This window comes from Lissotriton vulgaris, chromosome 8 (genome assembly GCF_964263255.1).
Source record: "Lissotriton vulgaris chromosome 8, aLisVul1.2, whole genome shotgun sequence".
NCBI lineage: Eukaryota > Metazoa > Chordata > Amphibia > Caudata > Salamandridae > Lissotriton > Lissotriton vulgaris.
This window is the reverse complement of record NC_141696.1, coordinates 23,084,712-23,109,172: the sequence shown is the minus strand read 5'-3', so window position 1 is coordinate 23,109,172 and position 24,461 is coordinate 23,084,712. Positions and strand designations below refer to the sequence as shown.

At 48.1% G+C, this 24,461-nt stretch overlaps 1 protein-coding gene across 1 annotated transcript in view; it reads right to left on the bottom strand.

Moving 5' to 3' along the window:
• The window catches only part of LOC147693273 (pepsin A-like), a 41,377-nt gene that overhangs the window by 15,657 nt on the left and 1,259 nt on the right, over positions 1–24,461 (bottom strand). Inside the window, exons 2-5 of the mRNA XM_086933208.1 lie at positions 11,431–11,587; positions 9,787–9,904; positions 4,368–4,486; positions 1,051–1,247 (exon numbers count right to left, since the gene is read on the bottom strand). Coding sequence (XP_086789334.1) covers positions 1,051–1,247; positions 4,368–4,486; positions 9,787–9,904; positions 11,431–11,587 — 591 coding nt within the window. The remainder of the gene's footprint in view (positions 1–1,050; positions 1,248–4,367; positions 4,487–9,786; positions 9,905–11,430; positions 11,588–24,461) is intronic.

Here is a 24,461-nt window from a genome sequence, read left to right as displayed (position 1 = left end):
AACACCCATGGATTTTGAAGCTGCCCCTGATTTACAAAATAACGCAAACCTGGGACAGCACCAATAGCTTACACCTCCCCAGAAGAGGCGTAAAGAGTATACATGTTTTTATTTCTCCCTGTTGTTTCCTCTCTCCATGTGTGCTGCATTCTGAAGCATGCATCGAACAAGGAACATGCCTCATGGATTGTTTTTTATAGGAAGGTGGCCATTCCAGCACAAAAAAAATCCTGTCAACAACGCAAAACATATCCACCAAGGTGCAAGAGTGCCTGTGTTGGTTTCAGGCAACAAATTGTTAGCTTGCTGGCTGACTGAACGGGCAGGAATGCATCAAATGTCATAAATACGGTGCGTTCCTGCCCTTTCAAATTAGAGTACGGCAGCACAGCAAAAAGCCTTGCGGCGCTGCCCTACGCCAACTTTTTGTAAATGAGGCCCTCAGTCTGTAACTTAATCTACTCCTGTCTACGCGCTTAAACACATTTACAAAAAGATTTTAACTTACACCTGAGTGTTTGTCCTCTGTGCAGGTGCATTGTTCAGGGCCTCTTTCCATGAAGATGCATCATGTGGCTTTGACACTCATTCTATAGCAACCCTTCAAGGCACTCTAGGACTGCAGACAAACATACCATACATACTGCGGCCTTCTACCTGCAACGCCAGGCACCTGTGTGATGTTGTGGCAGGATCTTATTGAGTGGCTGTAGAAAGCTGGTAATTTCCCTTAAATTCTGCTGAAATATTTGCTACCCCCATTTTTCATAACTGTTCATACAGAGAATTTGGAAAAACATTGATGGGTTCTGGAGATTACAGGTCTGATCAGTGACATTGATCCAATGGAGAAACATGTCCCCAAAAAATTACAGAATTTAACATAACTAAACAAATTTAAGGTACACAACAGACCTTCAACTTTACAACTTCTCAGATGGTGAGGTAATGAGGATACATATTTCACACACATGAGGTCCAACGACCACATTGCCGGCTCTCAATTCAACATCAATATGTTGATGTCACCGTTGAAGTAGACTGACTTACGAGCTGAGAAAGACAGAGAAGAGGTTCTGAGGTATCAGCTGCTCGTTCCACATGCTGTCGAAGACCGGGGTGACTCCGTCCGAAGAAATGCTGGGGTATCCCAGACCTAAGATCCCGTCAAACTGCATGTAGTAGAAGAAGTCGGCTTCCGTCTCACTGAGGCCAAAGACCTGGTTAGTGACTGTGATCCCCTCAACCTGCAAGATGGAGGGAGATGAGATGTGGGCACAGTCCAGGCAACGTCACAGGGCTTGAGTCATGAACAATGAAACTGGATCAGAGGTGATGTCAACAGGGAGAGTCTGAGTAGAGGTTTGAAAAGGACTTCAAGTTTCAAGTCACCTTCAGGTTGCCCACAGAAGACTATCGGTGCGAGAACGCTAAGAGTGCCCCCCAATGAGCTCAGAATTGTAGTTAAGTCTGGAGGTGTTGGTAATAGCAGCCAACTTAAATACAAACAATCTCTTAGAATAAATGTCACAAATGTTCGCCTACCTGGAGATCAATAATTCCATTGGTGAGCTATGGGTTTTCCTTACACTATATCAGGGATCTAGTACCGCCTGCAATATAAAATAAGGATATTCGATGTCACCAAGAACTCCAATAATCATGAACGAGAATGAGGCTGAAGGCCAAGTTCGATTTGTAAGATTATGGAACTCCGAGGTGACTTGTAACATCCTTATCATGTACAGCAGGAGCAGGGCAGTAGTCCTAAAAAAGAAGTGGGGGACGCTCCGAGGTAGGTGGTGTCACCGGAAGTGAAATCACGTCAGAAAGTGACGTCACGAAAGGTAGTCAGTCTCCTCTCATTACAGGGAGTTCCGCTTCACTTTGGGCCAAGTCGTTAACCCACTGTGAAATGTAGCGTCATGTTAATAAATCAGTTTATACAGTATTAACTGATTTATTAACATTTAAGCTGTAATGTATTACACGTGTCTCTTACGGATTACTTTTTGGTAAAGATTTAAAAATGTATTTCGAAAAGAGCAAATAACCAAAAGTGAGTTAATCTTTTTTTTCAGTTTAATAGATTTTTATTACGTTTTAACAGAACACAAGCAAAAACAATACAGTAATGAAGATAAATATAATAAGTTAAAACAATAAGCAATATAATTGAGAAAGAATCCAAAAAAGAAAAGAAAAGAAAAGAAAAAGAGGGGAGAAAGAGAGAGAGAGCAGAGGTGAAGGTAAGGGAGGGGGAAGAAGACATAGAGAGTAGAAGGAAGAGGAGAAAAAGAATCTTTAAAGATAAAACAAAGGTACAATAAATTAAAGTACAAATGACGTGTCTAAATATTATCCCAACCTCACTTGCATTCAAACAGTACGCATGTTAACTTCGTCAATTTTTAACCTTATTTCCTAGCTGCGTTTAGCTTCTTACCTCATTCATATATAGAGCTGCGCTGCAGATGTTTTTGGAAACATTTCAGTCATCAGCTGCGCAACTTCATACGCACACTAAACACACACAGGGCGGGTGCCAGAAATGCCAACGGCTCGATTTGGGTTATGTGAAAGTATTAAATTGCATCAACGGGCTGTGTTTTCGAGTTTCTTCTTAACAGCTTTTGGGCAGGGGGGATGGCATCCACCCACTAAAATAAGTGGAGGGATGCCGTCCACCCGCATGGTACCCCGACTCGAGCCCTGAGCAGGAGATACTTTATCTCATATAATACATGATCAAACCATCACCTTTCTCACAAACCACTTAAAACATTGGTGTGTAGATCTTTTCAGAAAAAGACAGCATGTTTGAAAACTTGGGGGATGAAACAGAACCTTTTGTGCAAAAATGAAATACATCCAAAACCTATTAGATAGTTGTTCCGAAATGATCACGGTCAGATTTTTTTTTAAAGCTGCAGTAACTCAGATTGTGTAGAATCATGAAGAAAGATTCTAATATTTGTATAATTATCTATGGAATGCAAAAAAGCATGTTCTTTCTGCTAGTCACAGTAAACTAGACAAGAGCGAGAAGCAGAAAGAATGCAACACTGTGTTTTTGTTGCTTTAAAACAGCTGCTCCATGACCTGAGCTGCCTTTCTCCTCGGCTGCTGGCTCTGGCGGCAGGAATTGAAACGTCAGAACTCAACTGCAATACCTTAACACAGTCGAGATCTGACATCTTTTCTTTATAATTGGTGACTGAGTGCATCACTAGTTGCAGATGATCAAGAAATTACAGAAGTGCATTTATGCAGAGATTGCAGAGGCCTTCGGCTTTGTTCCTTTATGTGGCTATGGAACTCCTCAGTGACTTGCAATATCCTTATCATGTAAGGCAAGGAATGCTTTATTCCTTATATGTATATATATCACTCACCCAGAAAACAGTCCTTGTAAACAGAAGACACAAATCGTAAGCACATATGTGCTTAAGCAGAATGGGGGCCAACAAGCCACGTGTAAACCCCTGTGGGGCCTTTTGGATCTAGAAAGTCACTTATCAGCTCTTGTTTTACTCCAAACACTGACACTTGAGATTAGTTTCTGCTCTTGTTCAAAATCCCAGAGTCCTCCTTGCCAGACTCAGAGGACCATAATTCTGAGAATTTATTCAAAAAACAGAGAAACAACGTTTACCACGATGGCCGAACCAAGCACTGCAGTTACGACGCAGTGTTACAATGAATGCGTCCTTACCACGCACTCCTTCACCACACATGACGTTACAACGACATGCCTCAGAGAAAGTGGCATTGGACTTTAAAGTTCCCCACTTTCCCCACTGTTGCACAGAATGGAGTAGGAACAGTAAATTATACCACTCGAAAGTCCAGCGTTTCCCTAAGGCATGAAGTTGGAATGATACAGGGGGTTCAGGAATGCTTGGTAAAGACACATTTGTTGTAAAGACTGCGGGGTAACTGCATGCGTGGTAAAGGCATGCGTTGTTCCAACATACAACCCAAATGCAACCTTCATCTCTACCAAATACGTTTACATCCGTGTGTGGGTTTCAGGAAGAGATTGAAGACATTGTTTTTTGCAAATCTGTTGGGCTTGATGAATGCCTCCACCTGCGCTTTCAGTCGTAAGCAGGAAACCAGTTTTATTGATCGATACTTCCTACAACACAGAAGACAAACACCATCTCAACAGTATGGTGATTGTAAGCAGGGTATTGCCAATGTAATCAATAGGGAATCATAGATCATGTGAGGTTAAATTTTGGCTGATTACTAGACCTGGGTCTTCTCCAGAGTCTACCTTGGAGGATGGTGACCCACCTTGACTTCCATCGGGCCCCCCCCCACCCACCCTGAGACAGGCAGACGACTCCTCGCCCTCTTACCTGGACGGTGTCGGAGGCCAGGACCCCCGTCATGCTCCCGGTGCCGTAGGCAATGGAGAGGCTCTCGTTGATTGCATTGAAGGTGGACGATGCCGCGGGGTTGAACACGTTGTGATTTGCTGTGGGGACAAAACATTTCCTCTTGAGAATGGGCACTAAACAAGTTACATCATTCAAGGAATAAAACTCTGTGTCCCCTCTGACGCTGGGGCACAGGGCTTTTGATTTGCATCTTTGAGTCCAAGGGAGAGGCGTCTACTGCTGATCTTGAATTCTGTCAGATCTTGTCAGCCCCTCTCTACAGAGGTCCTTCATTCTGCAGTAAGTGTCTGGAGTGTGGATGTATGATATGAGACATGAATGAGGCCTGCGGTGTGTGAGTAGGGTCACTCCAAGGACTTCCTGTTTTACCTGTCTTTCGAGTAATTTTCTATTCTGTGCACAGAATCCTGTTTCTGGCTGTCATATACATTCAATCTGTACATCTGCCCAGTAAAGACAACTGTATAAAAGTGAGTTGGCGGCCTGCCTGCAACCCTACTCTGCCCAGTAACATTTTCCCCTTATTGGGAAGTGTGATCTGTGATTTTTAAATGATTTGATTTGAATGTTATAAAGTGCTCGATTGCCATGGCGTCTTGGTACTGCTTCTGAGGTGGGAGTACGAACGGTGAAAAGGAGCAGCGTTCCAACTGAAAAGTCAAGTTTTTAAAGCCTTCCTGAGGGACCATAGATCCGGACTGTCCTTTTGCGTGATCAGAAGTGAGTTTCACAATGTGGCTGTTCCTGCAATTAAACCTTTTCCGCCCCAGTGGGCTCTTTTAGTTCTGGGGCCGCCAAGAGCGTGGCAGTAGTAGAGCCCAGATTCCTGTCTTGGGTGTACCAGGTAAGGCGATGTCGTAAATGGCCAGGACCCACATTGAGCAGTGCTTTGAAATCAATGCACAGCGATTTAAACTGAATCCGTTCCTCCACTGGAAGCCAGTGCAGTCTGACCAGACCTTGGACACCGATTGATGTTTAGGAATGCTCAAGAGCACACGAGGCATTTTGCAACATTTGTAGTTTCTGCAGCAGTTTTTTTTTCAATGTTTAGGAATAGAGCATCAGCATAATCAGCTTTGAAAGGGCCAAGGCAGTCACAAATTTTTTCCTTCTAATCACCAGTGGAGAAGTGTGGCTCAATGGTTAGAGCGGCAGACCCTGATGCAGAGGTCTGGCCAGGGACCAGAGTTCAATACCCGCCTCGGAGGGTCTTGGGCTCAATTTCCTCGGACCTGATCATTCTTGCCTCAGTACCTATTCTAATCATGGGTCCCACTCTGCAACTCTGGGCAATAGCTTGCTTAGCCTCCACACCAACCCCAACAGCGCTAAGGACTTCAACTTTGGGTGCCCAGGAGTGGACATTTCACAGAGAAAAGCCAGGAAGGGTTCCACAGCGGTATGTGTTACAGCAGCAGGACAGCCCAGTTGGGGTATTAGTGCGCTTTACAAGCACAAATTACATTACCTTTAGGATGAAAAAGGCTGATGAAACAAAGGCGTTGATCTGGTCATTAGAGGTCAGCCTAATTTCAAAGATAATTCCTTCATTTCATAGCTTATTTACCAGTGAGGGAAGAGGACCCACGTCTGAAGGTCACCAGATGTATGAACAAAGAAGAGGCATATTGTCCTAATAGTAGAACCTCTGTCTTCCTGGACTTTGATTTTAGATACTTAAGCTTCATCCAATTGCTGATCGGAGCCATACAGATGTTAAAGCGTTCAACCGTTTCCTGAGAATTGCTAGTGTCGTCAGCATAGGAAACAGCTGAATGGCCGCAAGATCTGACACGCCTTGCAAGTGGGGTGCCGTACAGGTGAACAGGGTACGTGCAGTGAGGAGCCCTGCGGAACCCAAAAAGGTAACATAAAACTGACAGAGGTGAATTTGCCTAATGCTGCGTGATGATCCCTATCTGATAAAAAAGATTTTAGGACTTTTAGGGCGGTACCTCTACTTCCAAGCTTAGAGAGCCGATTAGTTAGTATGCAATGATTGACCATATCGAAGGCCGCCGAGAGGTCCAATAGAATCAGAGCTGCCTCCCCACCCCTGTCCAAGAGTGATCTCAGGTCTGCAGCTGCCGCAGTCAGGGCGGTCTACGTGTTGTGAGCCTCCCTTAGGCCAAACTGAGTCGGATCAGTAGTTGGTTAGAAGTAATGAAGGAAGGAAGTTCCATCTTCAGTTTCCTTTCAAGGACTTTTGATGGGAAAGGGATTCTGGAGATATGCCTACAGCTGCTAGGGATTTCATTAAACAGCTCCATCAGTAACTCACTAACAACATCTTGTGCGAGATGCACAATCCTGGGCGGACACGGTCAAGTGATCAGCCTGACTTGTTTGCCAATACAAGTTTTAATACCTCTTCTGTGTCTAAAGGGGACCGTCTCCAGAAGGCTGTTGGTATGAGAGGTTTTTGAAATCATAGACGACTCTGTGATGTGTTGCTTGCCCATATTAAATGTGTTGTAGACTTCTTCCACTTTGGACTGGAGTTACAGAAGTCAGGGCTGCAGTTGTTACGCAATGGTTTGGGGCTTTCACCAGATTTCACCAATGGCGTTCTTTGATTGTAATATTTTATCTGGGAAGTCTTTAGTCCCACCTCCTTGATTAGGGCTCTGCACTCTGTCATAGCTCATGCAGTTCTCTGTGAGTGTTAATGCTCATGCCTGTAGTGTAGACATCCTGGGAGGAATTATGCAACAATGCTCCCTTTGCTGGCTGTCTTGCGGACGCAAGCTTCTGATTGGGCCAGTGCACTCAGTTTTTATGAATACTGCCCCCTGCACCGGCACCTTCACTCGCTTGAGAGTCACTTGGAAAGATTGGCAAGATAACTAAGACACTATGGGCCATATGTATCATAGTTCCGTTTTGCGATTCCTAAATAGCGATTTTTAAGGAATCGCTATTAAGGAATCGCAAAATGGCAAGTATGAAGAAAATCGCTTTTTTTTAGCAATTCCTTAAGCTTCCTTAATTGCAAATTCACATTTTGCGAATTCGCAATTAAGGAATAATTTCCAATGCATTCCTATGGGCCAGGAGGCCCATAGGAATGATTTCAAAATAATTCTCAAATTGCGAATTCGCAATTTGCTAATCGCAATTTGAGAATTATTGCAAGGGTGCAGGGGCGTCTCAAGGACACCCTGCTGCACCCCGGTAAATTACATGTGTGTGCATATGGCGCACATACATGCCCAATGGGCATGTATGTGCGTCATATGCCAACCCCCACAAATGCACAATTGTGCATACTTACAAGAAATCGCAAATTACCACCAACTACAAGTTAGTGGTAATTTGCGATTTCTAAACCTGAAATCGCAATTCTTAAAAGCTTCATACATAGCATTTAAGGAATCGCAAAATTGCGATTCCTTAAATGCTATGTCAAATTATGGAATCGCAAGTATTTGCGATTCCTTAAGATGTGATTGTTTCATACATATCAAATCATGCAAAATAGCTCAAAATAGCTTTTGCGATTCGCAAAGGCCGAAATTCGGCGAATTTCGGCCTTCGCGATTCACAAAAGGCTTGATACATATGGCCCTTAGGGGCATATTTATGAATTTTGAGGCGCAGTGGAGCAAGTCACCTTGCTTCGCTGCCCTGCATCACAGGCGAAGGGTAGGTTGGACTGTATTTATCCAATAAGGTGCATTCCTGTTCTTTCTTAAAATAAATAATAAATCCCTATTTGTAAAGTGCAAACTACTCACCCTTATGGGTCTCAAGGCGCTGGGGGACACTGTGGAAATGAAGTGAGCTATTGCCTAGAGTCACATGGTGCTGAGCTGAACTGCCGCCGGAGCCAGGGATCGAACCGTGAACCCTGTGCTCTAAAGGCAGCTGCCCTGGCCACTGCGCCACACCTCTTCCTGTGCTGGCGCTGTTTTGGCAGACTAGCACCAATGCAGGCACCCTTGCACCATGCTGCAAGGATGCCTATCATGTAGGCAGGATTACATTTTGTGCAGGAAGGGGCAACTTCCAGCACGAAAACAATCCTGGTAGGCTTTTTCTTTTTTCCTACATGTGCTACAGGATGCAGCACACACAGAAGGAGGGAGCAACAAGGAGAAATAAAGATATTGTCAGATTCCCAGGTTTACAAGGTCTGGTGAACCTGGGAATGCACCAAAAACCATGGGAGTTGCACGGGAACACCCACTCAATGCCCATGGAACGCCCACCTGGGGCAGCAGAACACAAGGCAGTGATTCGTGCTGCGTTGACTAACTCCAGATTTTGGAGCCACCCACAGTCATGCAAAGTGGATTTGTTCGGCTTCAAAAATCTGACTTATGGTTTACATCACTATTGCACTATAGTGCATGGTGCAAGGGCCCCACAAACTGGGTCATAAATGTGGCCCTAAGTTTACAAGAACATTGCTCAATACTGTTCTTCTCTACCTGGCTGGCACTGAGATTGTATGGGAACGGCTGGAGCTGCTGCTCCTCCTTACAGGGCGAGGAACCGGTCTCCCTTGTAGGACAGGATCTGCCCTTGGCTGGGAGTGACACAGCCGGGTCCCCTGAGCCCCATGTGCAGGGATGACCTAAAGGAGGACTGCCCAGGAGCCAAGATTGCCTCCAGTCTAGACCACATCTCTGTATTAGTCAGTTCTTGCTACAACCGATGCTCTGACTTTTTCGCCCATACATGTGGTTGGTTGTCAGCCAGAGAGTGGAGCCTTGAGCTAAGCCTGTTCAGTCGACGCAGAGTTCTAAGGAGGCGCCTCTCTGAAGGAATCACTCACTCACTCTCAGTCACTCACACTCACTCTGCACTGTTTTGGACAGTCTTCAGTCTCTTTCTTGACTTCCTGAAGTGCACACTGGGATTTGAAGGAGACCCTAACTTCGGGCCTCATTTATGGCCTTTTGACGTAGGGCAGCGCATAAAGCCACCTTGCTGCGCCACCTTGCTGCGCCACCTTGCTGCGCCACCTTGCTGCGCTATGTCCAACGCTGAAGTGAAAGAGCAAGAATGCACCGTATCCAGTACAGTCACTTCCTATCCTTTCTGCCTGTGCTGGTGCATTTTTGGTAGCCTAGAGCAATTGCAGGCACCCTTGCACAGTACACCACGATGCAAGGGCGCTTCTGTTGTTGGCAGGGTTGTTTTTGTGCAAGAAGAGGTACTTTCCTGCACAAGCACAATCCTACGAGGCGTTTTCCTCTTTCTATGTGTGCTGCAGAATTGAGAGTGTGGCATTACACATAACTTTACATCCTACGGTAATGCTGCTGTTTACCAGATTGTGCAGATATTAAATAATAGTACAGGTCGGATGATCGATAAGGTACTTACGGCATGGATAAGGTACTTACGGCATGGATAAGGTACTTACAGCATGAATCGCTGGTGCACTTGTTCGACGGGACCCAGAGGTTGGAGGACCCTGTGTCAAAGATGACGTTGAATTGCTGGGCGGGGGTCCCAATAGAGATGGCTCCGTAGTAGGACGACTGTGGAGGGGAGAGAGAGATGGGGACACACTGTAGTACTCAGCTACTTGTTCGAGTGGAATAAGATGACATCTAGGTGCGCACTCAGAGGACCCCTCCAGCTCCACCTTCATACTCCTAGGAGGAATATAGCACGTTACATCGTGTTCTTTTCCGACGCGATAGGTAACAGCGCGGTTGTTACAGCGACCGCATTGTTACCACATGTGGCATTACATCGCAAGTCGTTTCAACGACTTGCGCTAGGTGGGGCGCTGGACTTAGGAATAGTATAAATTACTATTCCTACTCCAGTTAGCGCAACAGCAGGGAAGGTGTTGGATTTAAAATCCAACACATTCGCTGGTGTTGCATGCCACCTAGCGCAAGTCGTTGAAACCTCTTGCAATGTAAGGGCACGTGTGTTAACAACACGGTCATTGTAACGACTGCGTTATTATGTACCTGCATGGTATTGCCAGCCTTGTAATCTCTGTCTCCCCCTGGGAGGGATGCAGTGTGTGGTGCTTTGCTGAGGGTGGTACTGGAACCACAGATATCTCAGGGTTGGAGCTAGACTGGTCATTCTGGGTCTGTCCGTTGAGACAGTGCTCTGGGGCTGAAGGGGGCGTGAGGCGTCTGTTACCAGTGTCTTAAAATAAACTATCTTAAAGGCGATCCCTGCGGCGACCCCTTCTTTACTCAAGGCTTCTGTCCAGCTGTAGCCAGCGCAGGGGCGAGGGCAAGGAGGGGGAATGCATCGCTTCAGTGGAGGGGTTTAATGACTTTATGCAGACACACTAGATCAGGGATCTTCAAACGGGGGGGGGGCTCAAGTGATGAGGGGTAGTAGGGGTGCCAGGCTCTGGCCAAAAGAAGCATTATGCTGATAGCAGAGCTTTAAGTGGGGGTTGGGGAGCAGCAGTAAGGGCCTCATTTATGAAAGCCTTGCGCCACCGGTGCGTCACTTTTTCCCATGTTAAAAGTGACGCACCGGCGGTGCAAGGCCTTCATAAATAAGGCCCTAAGTGTCCAAGCCAGTAAATAACTATCGGAACTGAGCAATAGTAAGCCCCGGCACAAATTAAGGACTGTCAGGAAGGCTTCAACTGTCCTGGGGTTTAGACTTCCCTGACATAAGATCTGCAAGCAAGCTTCTGAAGCAAAGACCCGGGGGAGGGAGGGTGGATGGGTGGAGGGGAGGAGAGTATGGGGACTTAGGGCTGAAGCTGCCTGCTTGTCCATGGTTCGCTAACCACATAGACAGTGTGTCTGAGGTTAACTCCAACTGGTTCCATGAGGCCTTTTGGTAGACCTGCTCCTAATACATCAAATAAGTCACTAGATTTAACAACTTCTTCCGCCAATAAAGCTTCAGCGCTTCCATCTGAGGCCCCCGTCCCCCACTTCACTGGCCCAGACACCCACAAGGAGCCCCCCTGACTGAAGAGCCCTTCCCAGCGCTCACTCGCACCCTGCCCTCCGGCGAGAACATACAGCATTACCCATCATGCTTTGCAGCCCGGGGTCTGCTGGGGGATACTCACGTCCATGTAGTTTGTCATGGGCTCGCTGGACACCAGCGCGGCTAGCACAGGAGAGTACTTGCTAGCCGGGTTGATCTTGTGCTTCTTCAGGAAGTCGCCCAGCTTGCCCTGCTCCCGCAGGTTCTCACGCAGAGACTTCTTTTTCTGGAGAGGAACCCTGAAGAGAGCGGAAAACAGAAAGGTAAGTGGCAAGAGAGAATGAGTACAGATGGGGGGGAACAGCACACGACATAGACCCCACGCAGCTCTCGACCCCACGCAGCTCTCGACCCCACGCAGCTCTCGACCCCACACAGCTCTCGACCCCACGCAGCTCTCGACCCCACACAGCTCTCGACCCCATGCAGCTCTCGACCCCACGCAGCTCTCGACCCCACGCAGGCTGGGTTTCATGCAGGACGTAGCACGAAGCTGTCCCTCATCAAGGCCACGGAGCAGGTTAGAGCTGCGGTTGATCAGGGCGGCGTGGCTGTCCTGATTCTACGGGGTCTGTCGGCAGCCTTCGGTGCGATCCGTCACGGTGTGCTGATGGACCGTCTGTCGAAGGCGGGGTGGAAGGGAGGGCCTGGAGCCTCCTGAAATCCTTCTTGGCCGACAGAATCCAAACAGTCAACCTGGGGCAGGACAAATCTAAACTGTTTGCCCTCCCTTGGGGGGTGCCGCATGGGTCCTCCCTGAGCCCCACGCTTTTTAATATTTATGTCAGCCCACTGGCAGCCTTGATAAGATCCTTCGGTCTGCAACTTACATCCCACGCAGATGATGCACAAACTGTGTTGTCCATACAGAAAGGGACCCAAGATGATATGTGCAAAAAAAAACAAGAACAGTTGTGGATTTTAGGTAATCCTACTTTGTTGGAAAGCATTTCCACCGCTAAAGCTTTTGAGCAGTCTAACAAATGGATGAAAACTATTGAAGAAACGAGTGGTAGAGGTGGGAAGAATGATAAACTAAGTGAAGAAGTGTGTGCATTGAACAACGTTACAAAAAGGCCTTGAGATGTCATGACTGTCTGAAGGACATCTCGGGCTGGATGGCCTCCAATTCCCTCATATTGAATGCAGGCAAGACCGAAGTCAATATATTTGGGAACAACCCCGATATCTGGACCCATGACATGTGGCCTGAACTTATGGGAAAGTTACCAGTGCCCTCAGGACAAGCTAAAAATCTGGGTGTGATCATGGATGAGACCTGGTCGGGACCAGGTTAGCGGAGTTGTATCTACCTGCTTCTATATCCTTAGGATTTTGAGAAAAATCTACTTTTTCTTCCAGCCGATGGCTTCAGGCCAGCAGTCTCAGCCCTCATTTTGTCGCGCTTAGACTACTGCAACAGTTTGTACTTGAATTTGAAAAAAAAAACATATGGCTATCTGACATAGGCTATCTGACGCCTCGGGTCCGGATGTGGTTACAGCGCTAGCGCCGGGATATTTGATCTATCATCTTGACAGAGGCGCAGGGAGGGGGGGGCTTGGCCATTATCTATAGGGAATCACTGGGCTGTAAAGCATGGGAGGCAGGGGTGAAAGATTGTGAGAGCTGCCAATTCTCCCTGAAATTCTCCCCTACCTGCACGCTGTCAGGCCTCCTAGTTTATCGTCCACCTGGGAGTGTGGGGGAGTTTACATCTTCGCTTATAGAAACTACCACTCTCCTGGCCTCAGCTTCGTCCAACTTTATTCTGTTGGGAGATCTCAACTGCCATTTTTATGAGGCAACTGACCCAATGGCAACTAATTTAATGAGCGAGTTGACCGCCCTGGAGATGAATTTGATAAACACCGGGCCCACACATGTTAAAGGGCACCTTTTGGACCCCTTTTTTACGAACATGAGGGGTTTATTAGCTATGCCCCCTCTCGTTCTTCCCTGGTCTGACCACTCACTGATCATGGCAAACTGGGAGGTAAAGGAAGATGATACCCTCCCACCCAGGAAATTTAGAATAGACAGGGCATGGTCAAGGCTCCCGGTAGAGGCCTGGAATGCCCGGTTGGAGGGCTCCCAGCCTGAGAAAGGTCAGGATCCAGTGACTGCAGACGCTATGATGAGGAACTGGCTGACCAACGCAGTGGACCATGTGCTTCCACTTAAGAAGATGCTTATTAGGGATAAGAGAGTGGGGTCTGCCAATGGTACTCCCCAGAGCTTAGAACCCTGAGAAAGAACTGTAAACGGGCGTAGAGACTATGGAGGAAGAACCCAGAGACAGAGAGCAGGGAAAAATACCGTAGGGAATTAAGGACGTATAAACTTGCTATAGGCGCAGCAAAGGCCTCCTTTTTTGGGGAGAGAGTGAGTCATGCTGCGTCCTCATCCAGGGAAGCCTTTCTAGTGATGAAGGAGCTTCTTAAACCACAGGATCCCATTCTTGTCCACGACAGACCACAGGAAAAATGTCTGGAATTGGCCATTTACTTGAAAGACAAAATTGACACCATTATTAGTTCTCTCCCTCCGGTGATGGGAACCCCGACCCTGTCTGAGGACTTAAGCATGTCGGAAAATTTATTGACGTCTTTTGGCCCCGTAACCTCAGGCGAAGTACTGAAGTTTTTTATTTATTTATTTATAAAGTTGTGTATAGCGCGGACAAGACCCGTGGGTATCAGAGCGCTTAACAGGGAAAAGAGTTACAGGTATACATTATAGTAACAGTAATAACAACAACAACAAATAGTTATGAGGTAGAGGGTAATATACCGTAAGGACATGATTAGATATATAATTACTAGTGTCTGTGCAATTAGCATTAGGTGACGAACGAGGTTTAGCTTGTGTCCTAGTACCAATACAAGCTCGATGAGGTAGGGTTATATGGCAATCCAGTGCATATCAAGGATAAGATGGATAAATAAATAGGGTGAGAAAGCCGTTACATATATTATGGCTGTGAGATATAGTTATAAGTTCACAGACAAGTGAGGTAGTTATAGGTTCACAAAATACGAAGTAGCAGTAACGTGTCTAGCCTCGGCTTGACCAAGGAAATACAGTTAGATTTCAGATATTGATCCTCCAATTTTCATGCCGCGGACAACCCTCTGTTAGCGTAAATGATCATCCCAATAGTCCATCGGCTTCTTTATGTAGGGTATTTACTCATCAAGTGGGTCTTCAGTTCTCGTTTGAATGTTGCTGTATTTTGAATCTTCCTGAGGTTTGGAGGGAGTGAGTTCCAGATTCTGGGAGCAGCTCCTGAGAATGCTCTGTTGTAGGTCTTATTCTTGTGGAAAAAGGCTGGTCGCAATAGTAACTCTTTTGTGCTTCTGGTAGGTCTGTTACCTCCTGATAGCTTAAGTTTCTTGGCTAGGTAACTAGGCGTTTTGTAATGAACTGCTTTATGTGTAATACAGGCCATCTTCATTTGAATTCTGGCCTCGTAAGGTAGCCAGTTTAGTGCTTTCAGGTGTGGAGATATGTGATCAAATTTCTTCGATCCCGTGATTAGTCTAGCCGCTGCGTTGAGGCAGGCTTTTAGTGGTGCTGTGGATGTTTTCGGATAATGTGGTGCAGCCGTATTCGATCCTCGAGATCACTAATGATTGGATAGCCAGTTTTAGATCCCTCGCTGAGATAAAGGGTTTCAGTTTTCTTAAGTAATTCAGGTGGAAGCGGGCGCTCTTGGCCATTGAGTTAATGTGTTGTTTCATGTCGAGGTTTTCATCTAGCGTGATTCCTAGTGATTTAGCTGAGTTAACTAGGATCGGGGTGCAATTTAGCGCCGTCACCAGTTTAGTCCATTCCTTAACTTCAGATTGGCGCCTTGTCGGTGAGATTAGCAGGAATTCTGTTTTCTGGGTGTTTAGTTTCAAATGGTTCGTTGTTAACCATCTCAGGGCTCTCTTTAATGTCTCGTTTATTCGGTCAATGTCCTCAAGGGAGGTGATCTTCATGTATATTTGCGTGTCATCTGCATACATATGATATGATATCTGAGATTTTTGAAGGATCTCTGTGAGAGGTTCTACATACAAGTTGAATAGATCGGGGGATAGCGTTGAGCATTGTGGGACCCCGATTATATTGGGTGTTGGGGAAGATATTACTTGGTTAACCTGGAATCGCTGAGTCCTGTTCTGTAGGAAAGAGTTGAACCATTTCAGCACGTTTCCGGACAAGCCCATCCTATCTTGTAGCCTGGTCATTAGTATTTCGTGCTTTACCGTGTCAAATGCTGATGACAGGTCTAGGAGGATCAGTAGACATGTTTGATTTCGGTCTAGAGCCTGTAGGGCATCATCGACAATATGCAGAATCGCAGTCTCAGTACTGTGCCCTGTTCTGAAACCTGACTGGCAATCATCTAACAGCGAGAACTTGGTGATGTGTTGGCTTAGTTGGCCCTGCACACATTTCTCAATGACTTTGGCCAGTAGAGGGATGTTAGTCACTGGTCGATAGTTGTTTAGGTCTGTTGCATCAGCTGTCGGTTTTTTGATGATGGGTACTACCTGTCCTGTTTTTAGGCAGTCAGGGAGGATCCCTTGTGCAAGTGAGGCATTTATTATCTTGGTCCAGATTGGAACTAGCGTGTGGCTGATTTCTCTTACACATTTTCCCGGTAGAGGGTCTTGATAGTGGTTGTTTGGTCTCATTTCGGCCAGCGTTTTGGCGATCTTTTCCTGGTCGTATAATTCGAATGTGTCCCAGTTTGCCTTGTTTTTTGTTTGGAGACCCTCTGTTGACGCATTGGTCTCATTTTTAGATGGAGGAAGGGTCATAAGGTTGGCTGCTGCGTTTGTGAGTTCAACTTCTAGCATTTTCGATTTTTCTGTGAAAAATGATGAGAATTCCTCGCAGCTTATGGGGGTTTTTGTGTTCTCTCGAACCGTTTTGGCTAGTTTATTTGATTGTTGTTTTAAGATCTCGAAGAGTTTTCGTGGTCTGTTTCTGGCATTGTCCAGTTCCGCTCTGATAAATTCTTTTTTGGAGTTGATTATCTTTTTGTTGTAATCTTTTCTTGTTTTTCTGAGGGCTCTCAGCTCGGGTGAGGCGGGATGTTGTCTCCATTTCCTTTCGGCCATTCTCAATTTGCGCCTGTCCTCGTTCAGTGACTCACTAAACCAAGGATTTTTTGGCTTCTCTGAGCAATTTTTCAGTTTTTGGGGCATGGTGTCATTAACGATATTACCGATCACCGTTGTGTAGTGATCAGTCAGCGCATTGACATTTTGCTTATTAATGTGTGGCTTCAGGTCTTCGGGAGCTTGAAGAGTGGCTCGCCTCGAGACCCAGTGCCTATGCGGTATTTAAAGCAGGCTGTCCCATCGATAGGAGAGCCTTTGACCGATTTGGTCAATCTCTCCTTCGCTCATGGCACGGTACCGCCAGACTGGAAGAGCGCAGTCGTTAAAGCGCTTCTGAAGAAGCCTGCCTTAGATCCACAGAACTTAGCCAATTTAAGGCCCATCTCCTTGCTACCAGGGATTAGTAAGGTTGCCGAGAAACTGGTTAACCGCCAACTGTCCAACTTTCTCGAGGAGAATGGTCGGTTGAGAGACTCCCAGACGGGATTCCGACCGGGTCATGGAACCGACACGGCTCTGCTAGCAGTTGTAGAGGAGGCCAGAAGCACTTTGGATACAGGGGGGTCAGTGGCAGTGATCCTCCTGGACCTAAGTGCGGCCTTCGATACTGTCAACCATGGAGTGTTGACACAACGCCTAGCAGAGACAGGTGTCACAGGAGCGGCCCTGGAATGGCTGGCCTCTTTTCTGGAGGGGCGTACCTTCGAGGTTTGGGAAGGCAACGCAAAATCTCCTCCCCTTCCACTTCACTGTGGGGTGCCTCAGGGCTCATCCCTGAGCCCCACGTTATTTAACGTGTATATGGGACCCCTGGAGGGTCTGGTGTCTCCGTTTGGCGTTAAGACCATAAGCTATGCGGATGACACTCAGCTAGTGGTGGGTCTGACACAGCTGGAGAAACAGCCTGAAACGCTCCATTCATGCCTAAGAGAGGTGTTTGACTGGATGACCAGGTCATCGCTCAAATTGAACGGCTCAAAAACTGAGCTGATGATCTTGGGCCACTCAAGTTTTGCCCTCTCGCCGAGCAGCTGGCCCAACTGTATGGGCACTCCGCCTGACCCAAAGAAGGAGATCAAGAGCCTGGGTGTCTGGCTGGAGCCTGATCTGTCCTTTAGGACACACGCTAAGAAGATCGCTGGCGTGTGTTATGGACTGCTCCGTTCGGCCCGTAAGGTTCTCCCCCTCTTACCTGAACTCTCCCGGAAGCTGTTAGTCCAAGGTCTAATCATCTCACGCCTGGACTACAGTAATGCACTCTTTCTCGGGGCACCGGAATCAACGTTCAAAATCCTGCAACAAGTGCAGAACGCGGCAGCCAGGCTGCTGCGGAACGTTCCGGCCAAGCAATCAGCCAGGCCCGCTCTAAAGGCACTCCATTGGCTCCCGGTCAAAGAGAGAGTGACCTTCAAGGCCCTCTGTTTTGCTCACAAGAGCATTCAGGGGAAAGGACCTGCTATTCTGAAGGACATGATTCGGCCCTATAAGCCCACCAGAGCCTTACGCTCCGATAATAAACACCTCCTTCAGATAAAGAGAATTAGGAGAGCCCGTTCAGGTGGCAGGAGCTTTTCTATCCATACTGCACACGCCTGGAACTCCCTCCCACTCTCACTACGCTCTGAACCAAACCTGCTCAGGTTCAGGAAACATTTGAAAACTTATCTATTTCCAGAATAATTCTAAATCTGTTCTGCTTCACATAGGCAGCTTGCTCTGATTCTCTATAAGCGCTGGGATGCCTCTGGGTAACATTGCGCGGTACAAAATTCGTTAATAATAATAATAATAATGTACAGACGACAGCTTGTACAAAATGCAGCAGCGAGACTGCTAATAGGCATGCCAAGGTTTGCCTCTGCACAAGACGGACTCCGGCAACTGCATTGGCTGCCAGTAAGAAGACGAGCACAAGTTAAAGCTCTATGCACGGTCTTCAAAGCACTGAGGGGCAGTGGACCAGAGTTTTTGAGCAGGTGCTTCGAATGGTTTGTTCCGGGTAGAGCGTTGCGCTCCCCCGAAGGCCGATTAGTAGCTGTGCCCCGAATAAAAATAGCTTGTTGGGGCGGCAACAGCTTCTCCTACTGTGCGGCGAACGCCTGGAATAGCCTGCCGACGCATCTCAGGAATGCCTCAGAGCTCCTTTCTTTTAGAAAGGGGCTGAAGACATGCTTATTCAGGGAATAGGCCCCTGTTTGTCTTCTGTGAGTCAGAGTGTAGCGCCAGGTCACCCTTGGGTATACGTGCGCTTTAGAAGCTCCTAATAATAATAATAATAATAATGAGAAACATGAGTGAGGGAGAGAAAGACAAAAGAGTGGGATGGAAAGTAGAAGAGAGAACACACGGAGCAGAGTCGGAGAGACCTGAACAAACAGAAAGAAAAGCCAGCGCATGCACAGGGCTATGGTATTTAGAGAGAGAATAATTGAATTTGTAATAGAAAGAAAAGAGAGGAGAAACGGGAAATAGGTAAGTCAAGAGAGAGGCAGATATAGGAAGAAATGTTAGAGCTATGGAAAATACAAACAGAAAGCCTGGACTAGAGCAAGAGAATGCGTGTTTGAAAAAGAGACAGGCAATAAGAGACAGTGACTGGCAGAAAGACTCAAGAGATGGGCACACAGAGAGGAGAGAGAGCACAGCATGACGGGTATTTGTAAAGCGCACGTTCACCCAGCAGGGTATCCAGGCGCTGAGAAACAGATGTTTATTGTTACCCACCGGACTCATTGTATCGACCTCAGAAGGATAAGTGGACTGGCTGGGATTTAAACATGAGGTTAAACACAGGCGCCTACAGGGGGAGCATTACTCCAGCGGGCCCGACTGAGCAGAGAGAGGCATAGAGACAGAAAGAAAAAGAGAGAGAAAAGAGAGCAGTCATATCCAGGCAGTGGTGCTGGAACCATGTTCACAGAAGGGGTGGGGGCTGCCATCAGGGGCAAGTCACAGAAGTCACTGGTCACACTAAGAACGAGTGCAACAAATGACCACCCCCATTCCCCAGGAGAGTGGGCAGGGTGTGGGGTGCAGCTGGTGGGACCCCCACACACACTACTACTTCCAGCACCTATGTCATCAGGCAACACAAGAGGGAGTAAGATACAGACAGAGAGCAGTAGATCTGCGGAGAATTCTAGATTTGACAAACAATGGCTGCTCCTTTGCACACATTGGACATTTTTGCAGCACAGCGGCCCAGGGCCAACCACAGATTCTGTTACTAAAGTGTGGGACCCTCCAACACCAACATGGCGACCATCTGTTCATTCCTTCCTACCAATATCCATCCAGGCCAGTGACTGGTGGAGCAGATGCACCTGACATGAGACTCTCTTCCTGGGTTTGAGTGACACATTGGGGACTCTGAACAGAGACTCTCATCCTGGGTTTGAGTGTCTTTTGGGGACTCTGTCGGGCAACGTTTGGTGATGTGGAATAATGTAACCGTTTAACAGCTTACGAGCATAAAATTGCATATGGTGATATTATTAGAAAGATATTTGTGTTCCCTGATGAAGTCCTTGTTGGGGGCGAAACGCGTTGGCTGGGCTGAATGTTCAATATGTTAAGAATTACTTTTTTGAAAATTCACCTCAAAGTCTATTCGTGAGTTTATAAACTAAGTGGAAGACTCTCTGTACCCATCAGGATGGACTTTGATCTGATTAAATTCTCTTCTTGTCCCTAATATGGGTACTATTCCAATGCCCCGTGGTTATTTGGGGAGGACTCCCTTTTCTGTTCTTAAAGCTTTTATACAGTCACCACATCCGCACCTCCTCTCTTAGGATAATGGATCTCTTATAGGACCCTTACCTCAACGGATATCCCAAAACCTCGAGGAGAGAATCAACACCTCTTTTGAGTCCCGCGCATTCTTGAAGTGAGCACTAGCCACTCCGTGGGGCTCGGGGTCCCAGAACAACAGAGATGTGTACCTAAGGGTGGAGCAGGAGGAGTGGTGGGGATCAGTGTATGCAGTGTTGAAGATGAGAGCAGACCCCAGGATCCCAGTTAGAGGGGGGGCGCTACAGAGTACAACCACAAGAGGGGACCTCGATGGAAGAGCTGGGGCCACATCGTGGACTGCGGTAGAGACCTTGACATAGGGGTTCATGCCTGAAGGCAAGATGGAAGATGGCTCACTGACTAGAGGCAAGATGGAAGATGGCTCACTGGGGGAGGAGACAAGATGGTAGATGGCTCAAAAGGGGGGGAGAGACAAGGTAGAAGATGGCACACTGGGGGAGGAGACAAGATGGAAGATGACTCACTGGTGGGGAGACAAGGTAGAAGATGGCAAACTGGGGGAGGAGACAAGATGGAAGATGACTCACTGGTGGGGAGACAAGGTAGAAGATGGCAAACTGGGGGAGGAGACAAGATGGAAGATGGCACGCTGGGGAAAGAGACAAGATGGAAGATGGCTCACTGAGGGAGGAGACAAGATGGAAGATGGCTCACTGAGGGAGGAAACAAGATAGAAGATGGCACGCTGGGGGAGGAGACAAGATGGAAGATGGATCACTGGGTAGGAGTAGAGATGGAATATGGCTCACTGTGGGAGGAGGAGAGATGGAATATGGCTCACTAGGGAAGGAGTGATGAAATATAGCTCACTGGGGGAGGAGGAGAGATGGAATATGGGTCACTGGGGGAGGAGGGGAGATGGAATTTGGCACACAGGGCACGGAGGAGAGATGGAATATGACTCACTGGGGTCGAGGAGAGATGGTACATGACTCACTGGGGAGGAGGGGAGATGGAATATGGGTCACTGGGGGAGGAAGGGAGATGGAATTTGGCTCACTGGGGAAGGAGGGGAGATGGAATTTGGCTCGCTGGGGTCGAGGAGAGATGGAAGATGGCTCACTGGGGGAGGAGGAGAGATGGAATATGGGTCACTGGGGGAGGAGGGGAGATGGAATTTGGCACACAGGGCACGGAGGAGAGATGGAATATGACTCACTGGGGTCGAGGAGAGATGGAAGATGGCTCACTGGGGGAGGAGGAGAGATGGAATATGGGTCACTGGGGGAGGAGGGGAGATGGAATTTGGCACACAGGGCACGGAGGAGAGATGGAATATGACTCACTGGGGTCGAGGAGAGATGGAAGATGGCTCACTGGGGGAGGAGGAGAGATGGAATATGGGTCACTGGGGGAGGAGGGGAGATGGAATTTGGCACACAGGGCACGGAGGAGAGATGGAATATGACTCACTGGGGTCGAGGAGAGATGGTACATGACTCACTGGGGAGGAGGGGAGATGGAATATGGGTCACTGGGGGAGGAAGGGAGATGGAATTTGGCTCACTGGGGAAGGAGGGGAGATGGAATTTGGCTCGCTGGGGGAGGAGGGGAGATGGAATATGGGTCACTGGGGGAGGAAGGGAGATGGAATTTGGCACACAGGGCGCGGAGGAGAGATGGAATTTGACTCACTGGGGTCGAGGAGAGATGGAATATGGCTCACTGGGGGGAGGGGAGAAGGAATATGACTCACTGGGGGGAGGGGAGATGGGATGTGGCTCACTGGGGGAGGTGGAGAGATGGAATTTGGCTCACTGGGGTCGAGGAGAGATGGAATATGGCTCACTGGGGGGAGGGGAGAAGGAATATGGCTCACTGGGGGGAGGGGAGATGGGATGTGGCTCACTGGGGGAGGTGGAGAGATGGAATTTGGATCACTGCGGTCGAGGAGAGATGGAATTTGGCTCACTGGGGTCGAGGAGAGAAGGAATATGGCTCACTGGGTGGGAGGGGAGAAGGAATATGGATCACTGGGGGTGGTGGAGAGATGGAATTTGGCTCACTGGGGTCGAGGAGAGATGGAATTTGGCTCACTGGGGTCGAGGAGAGAAGGAATATGGCTCACTGGGGGGGAGGGGAGAAGGAATATGGCTCACTGGGGGGGAGGGGAGATGGAATGTGGCTCACTGTGGTCGAGGAGAGATGGCATATGGCTCACTGGGGGTCGAGGAGAGATGGAATATGGCTTACTGGGGAGGAGGGGAGATGGAATTTGGCTCACTGGGGGAGGAGGGGAGACGGAATGTGGCTCACTGGGGAGGAGGGGAGATGGAATATGGCTCACTGGGGGAGAAGACAAGCAGGTAGGCAGCTCACTGGCCTGGCGGAGACTGTTTTATTTTTTCGAGATCAGAGGTTATCTCTTTGAAGTGCTTAGAAGGGGGGGGCGGTCAGCTGAAAGGCCTCCTCTGTTCACTCTCCCCCTGAGTTCATTGGAGAGCGCGCCTGTGTTTACTTTAGCAGCAGCTTCAAATGCGCGTGTGTGTCACACGAGGGGTGGGTTCAAGCCGTCTGAGTGTGAATAAACGCCACACTGGGCTGGGTACCAGTTGACACCAAGATCAAGTTTAAAAGCCTTGTGTACAGGCACAAGTTCATTCAGAGGCTAGTGGCAGCACACAGGCCAGGAACCAGGGAGAGAGAGGAGGGGGAGAGGGAGAGAAAGAGAGAGAGAAAGAGAGAGAGGAAGATAGAAAGAAATGGAGTGAGAGGGAGAGAAAGAGAGAGAGAAAGAGAGAGAAAGAGAGAGAGAGAGAGAGAGAGAGAGAGAAAGAGGGAGAGGAAGATAGAAAGAAATGGAGTGAGAGGGAGAGAAAGAGAGAGAGAAAGAGAAAGAGAGAGAGAGAGAGAGAGAGAGGGAGAGAGAGAAAGAGAGAGAGGAAGATAGAAAGAAATGGAGTGAGAGGGAGAGAAAGAGAGAGAGAAAGAGAAAGAGAGAGAGAGAGAGAGAGAGAGAGAGAGAGAGAGAGAGAGAGAGTGAGAGAGAGATAGAGAGAGAAATGGAGTGAGAGGGAGAGAAAGAGAAAGACGGAGAGAAAGGAAGGAGAGATCGAGAAATTGGGAATGAGAATGAGAGGTGGACATGCAGAGAGAGCAGAAGAGGGTGAGAGAAAGAGTGGATGAGAGAGACAGAAAGGAAAAAGGAGAGAGAAAGAGCATGAGAGACAGAGAGAGAGAAAAGAAGAGGGAGAGCGAGACAAAGTGAGAGTGAGAGCGGAAGAGGGTGAGCGACAGACTGGAAGAGAGCGAGAGGATGAGCATGAGAGACACAGAGAGAAAGGAAGAGGGAGAGAGAGTTAGTGGAGAGAGCAGAAGAGGGGGAGAGACAGAGTGGAAGACAGAGAGAAAGGAAGAGAGAGACTGGAAGAGAGAGAGAGGAAGAGCATGAGAGACACAGAGAGAAAGGAAGAGACAGAGAGACAGGTAAAGAAAGGAAGAGGGAGAGAGTGAGATAGTGAGAGGGAGAGAGAGAGAGCAGAAGAGGGGGAGGGACAGAGTGGATGAGAGAGAGAGACAGAGAGAGAGGAAGGAGGAGAGAGAGAGAGAAGGAGAAAGAAGGAAAATGGAGAGAGATAAAGGAAGATAAAGACAGAGATAGAGACAGAAGGAGAGGGAGCAAGCGCAGAAGAGGATGAGAGAGAGTAAGAGAGAGAAAGTAAGAGGAAGAGCAGCAGACAGAGAGAGCATAAAAGAGGGTGAGGGACAGTTGATGAGAGAGAAAGTGAGAGTGAGAGTGGCAGACAGAGAGAGCACAGAAGAGGAGGAGACAGAGTGGGGAGGGAGAAATGAAGAGAGAGGGAGAGAGAGCGCGGCATTGGGTGAGAGTAGATGAGCGACAGAGAGAGGAGCTGGGACTCTGCTGTGGTGTGCTGTGGCGTGCTGTGGTTTGCTGTGGGATGCTGTGGTGTGCTGTGGGGTGCTGTGGTGCGCTGTGGTGTGCTGTGGTGTGCTGTGGGGTGCTGTGGTGTGCTGTGGTGTGCTGTGGGGTGCTGTGGTCTGCTGTGGTGTGCTGTGGTGTGCTGTGGTTTGCTGTGGTGTGCTGTGGGGTGCTGTGGTGTGCTGTGGTGTGCTGTGGTGTGCTGTGGGGTGCTGTGGGGTGCTGTGGTGTGCTGTGGTGTGCTGTGGTTTGCTGTGGTTTGCTGTGGGGTGCTGTGGTATACTGTGGTGTGCTGTG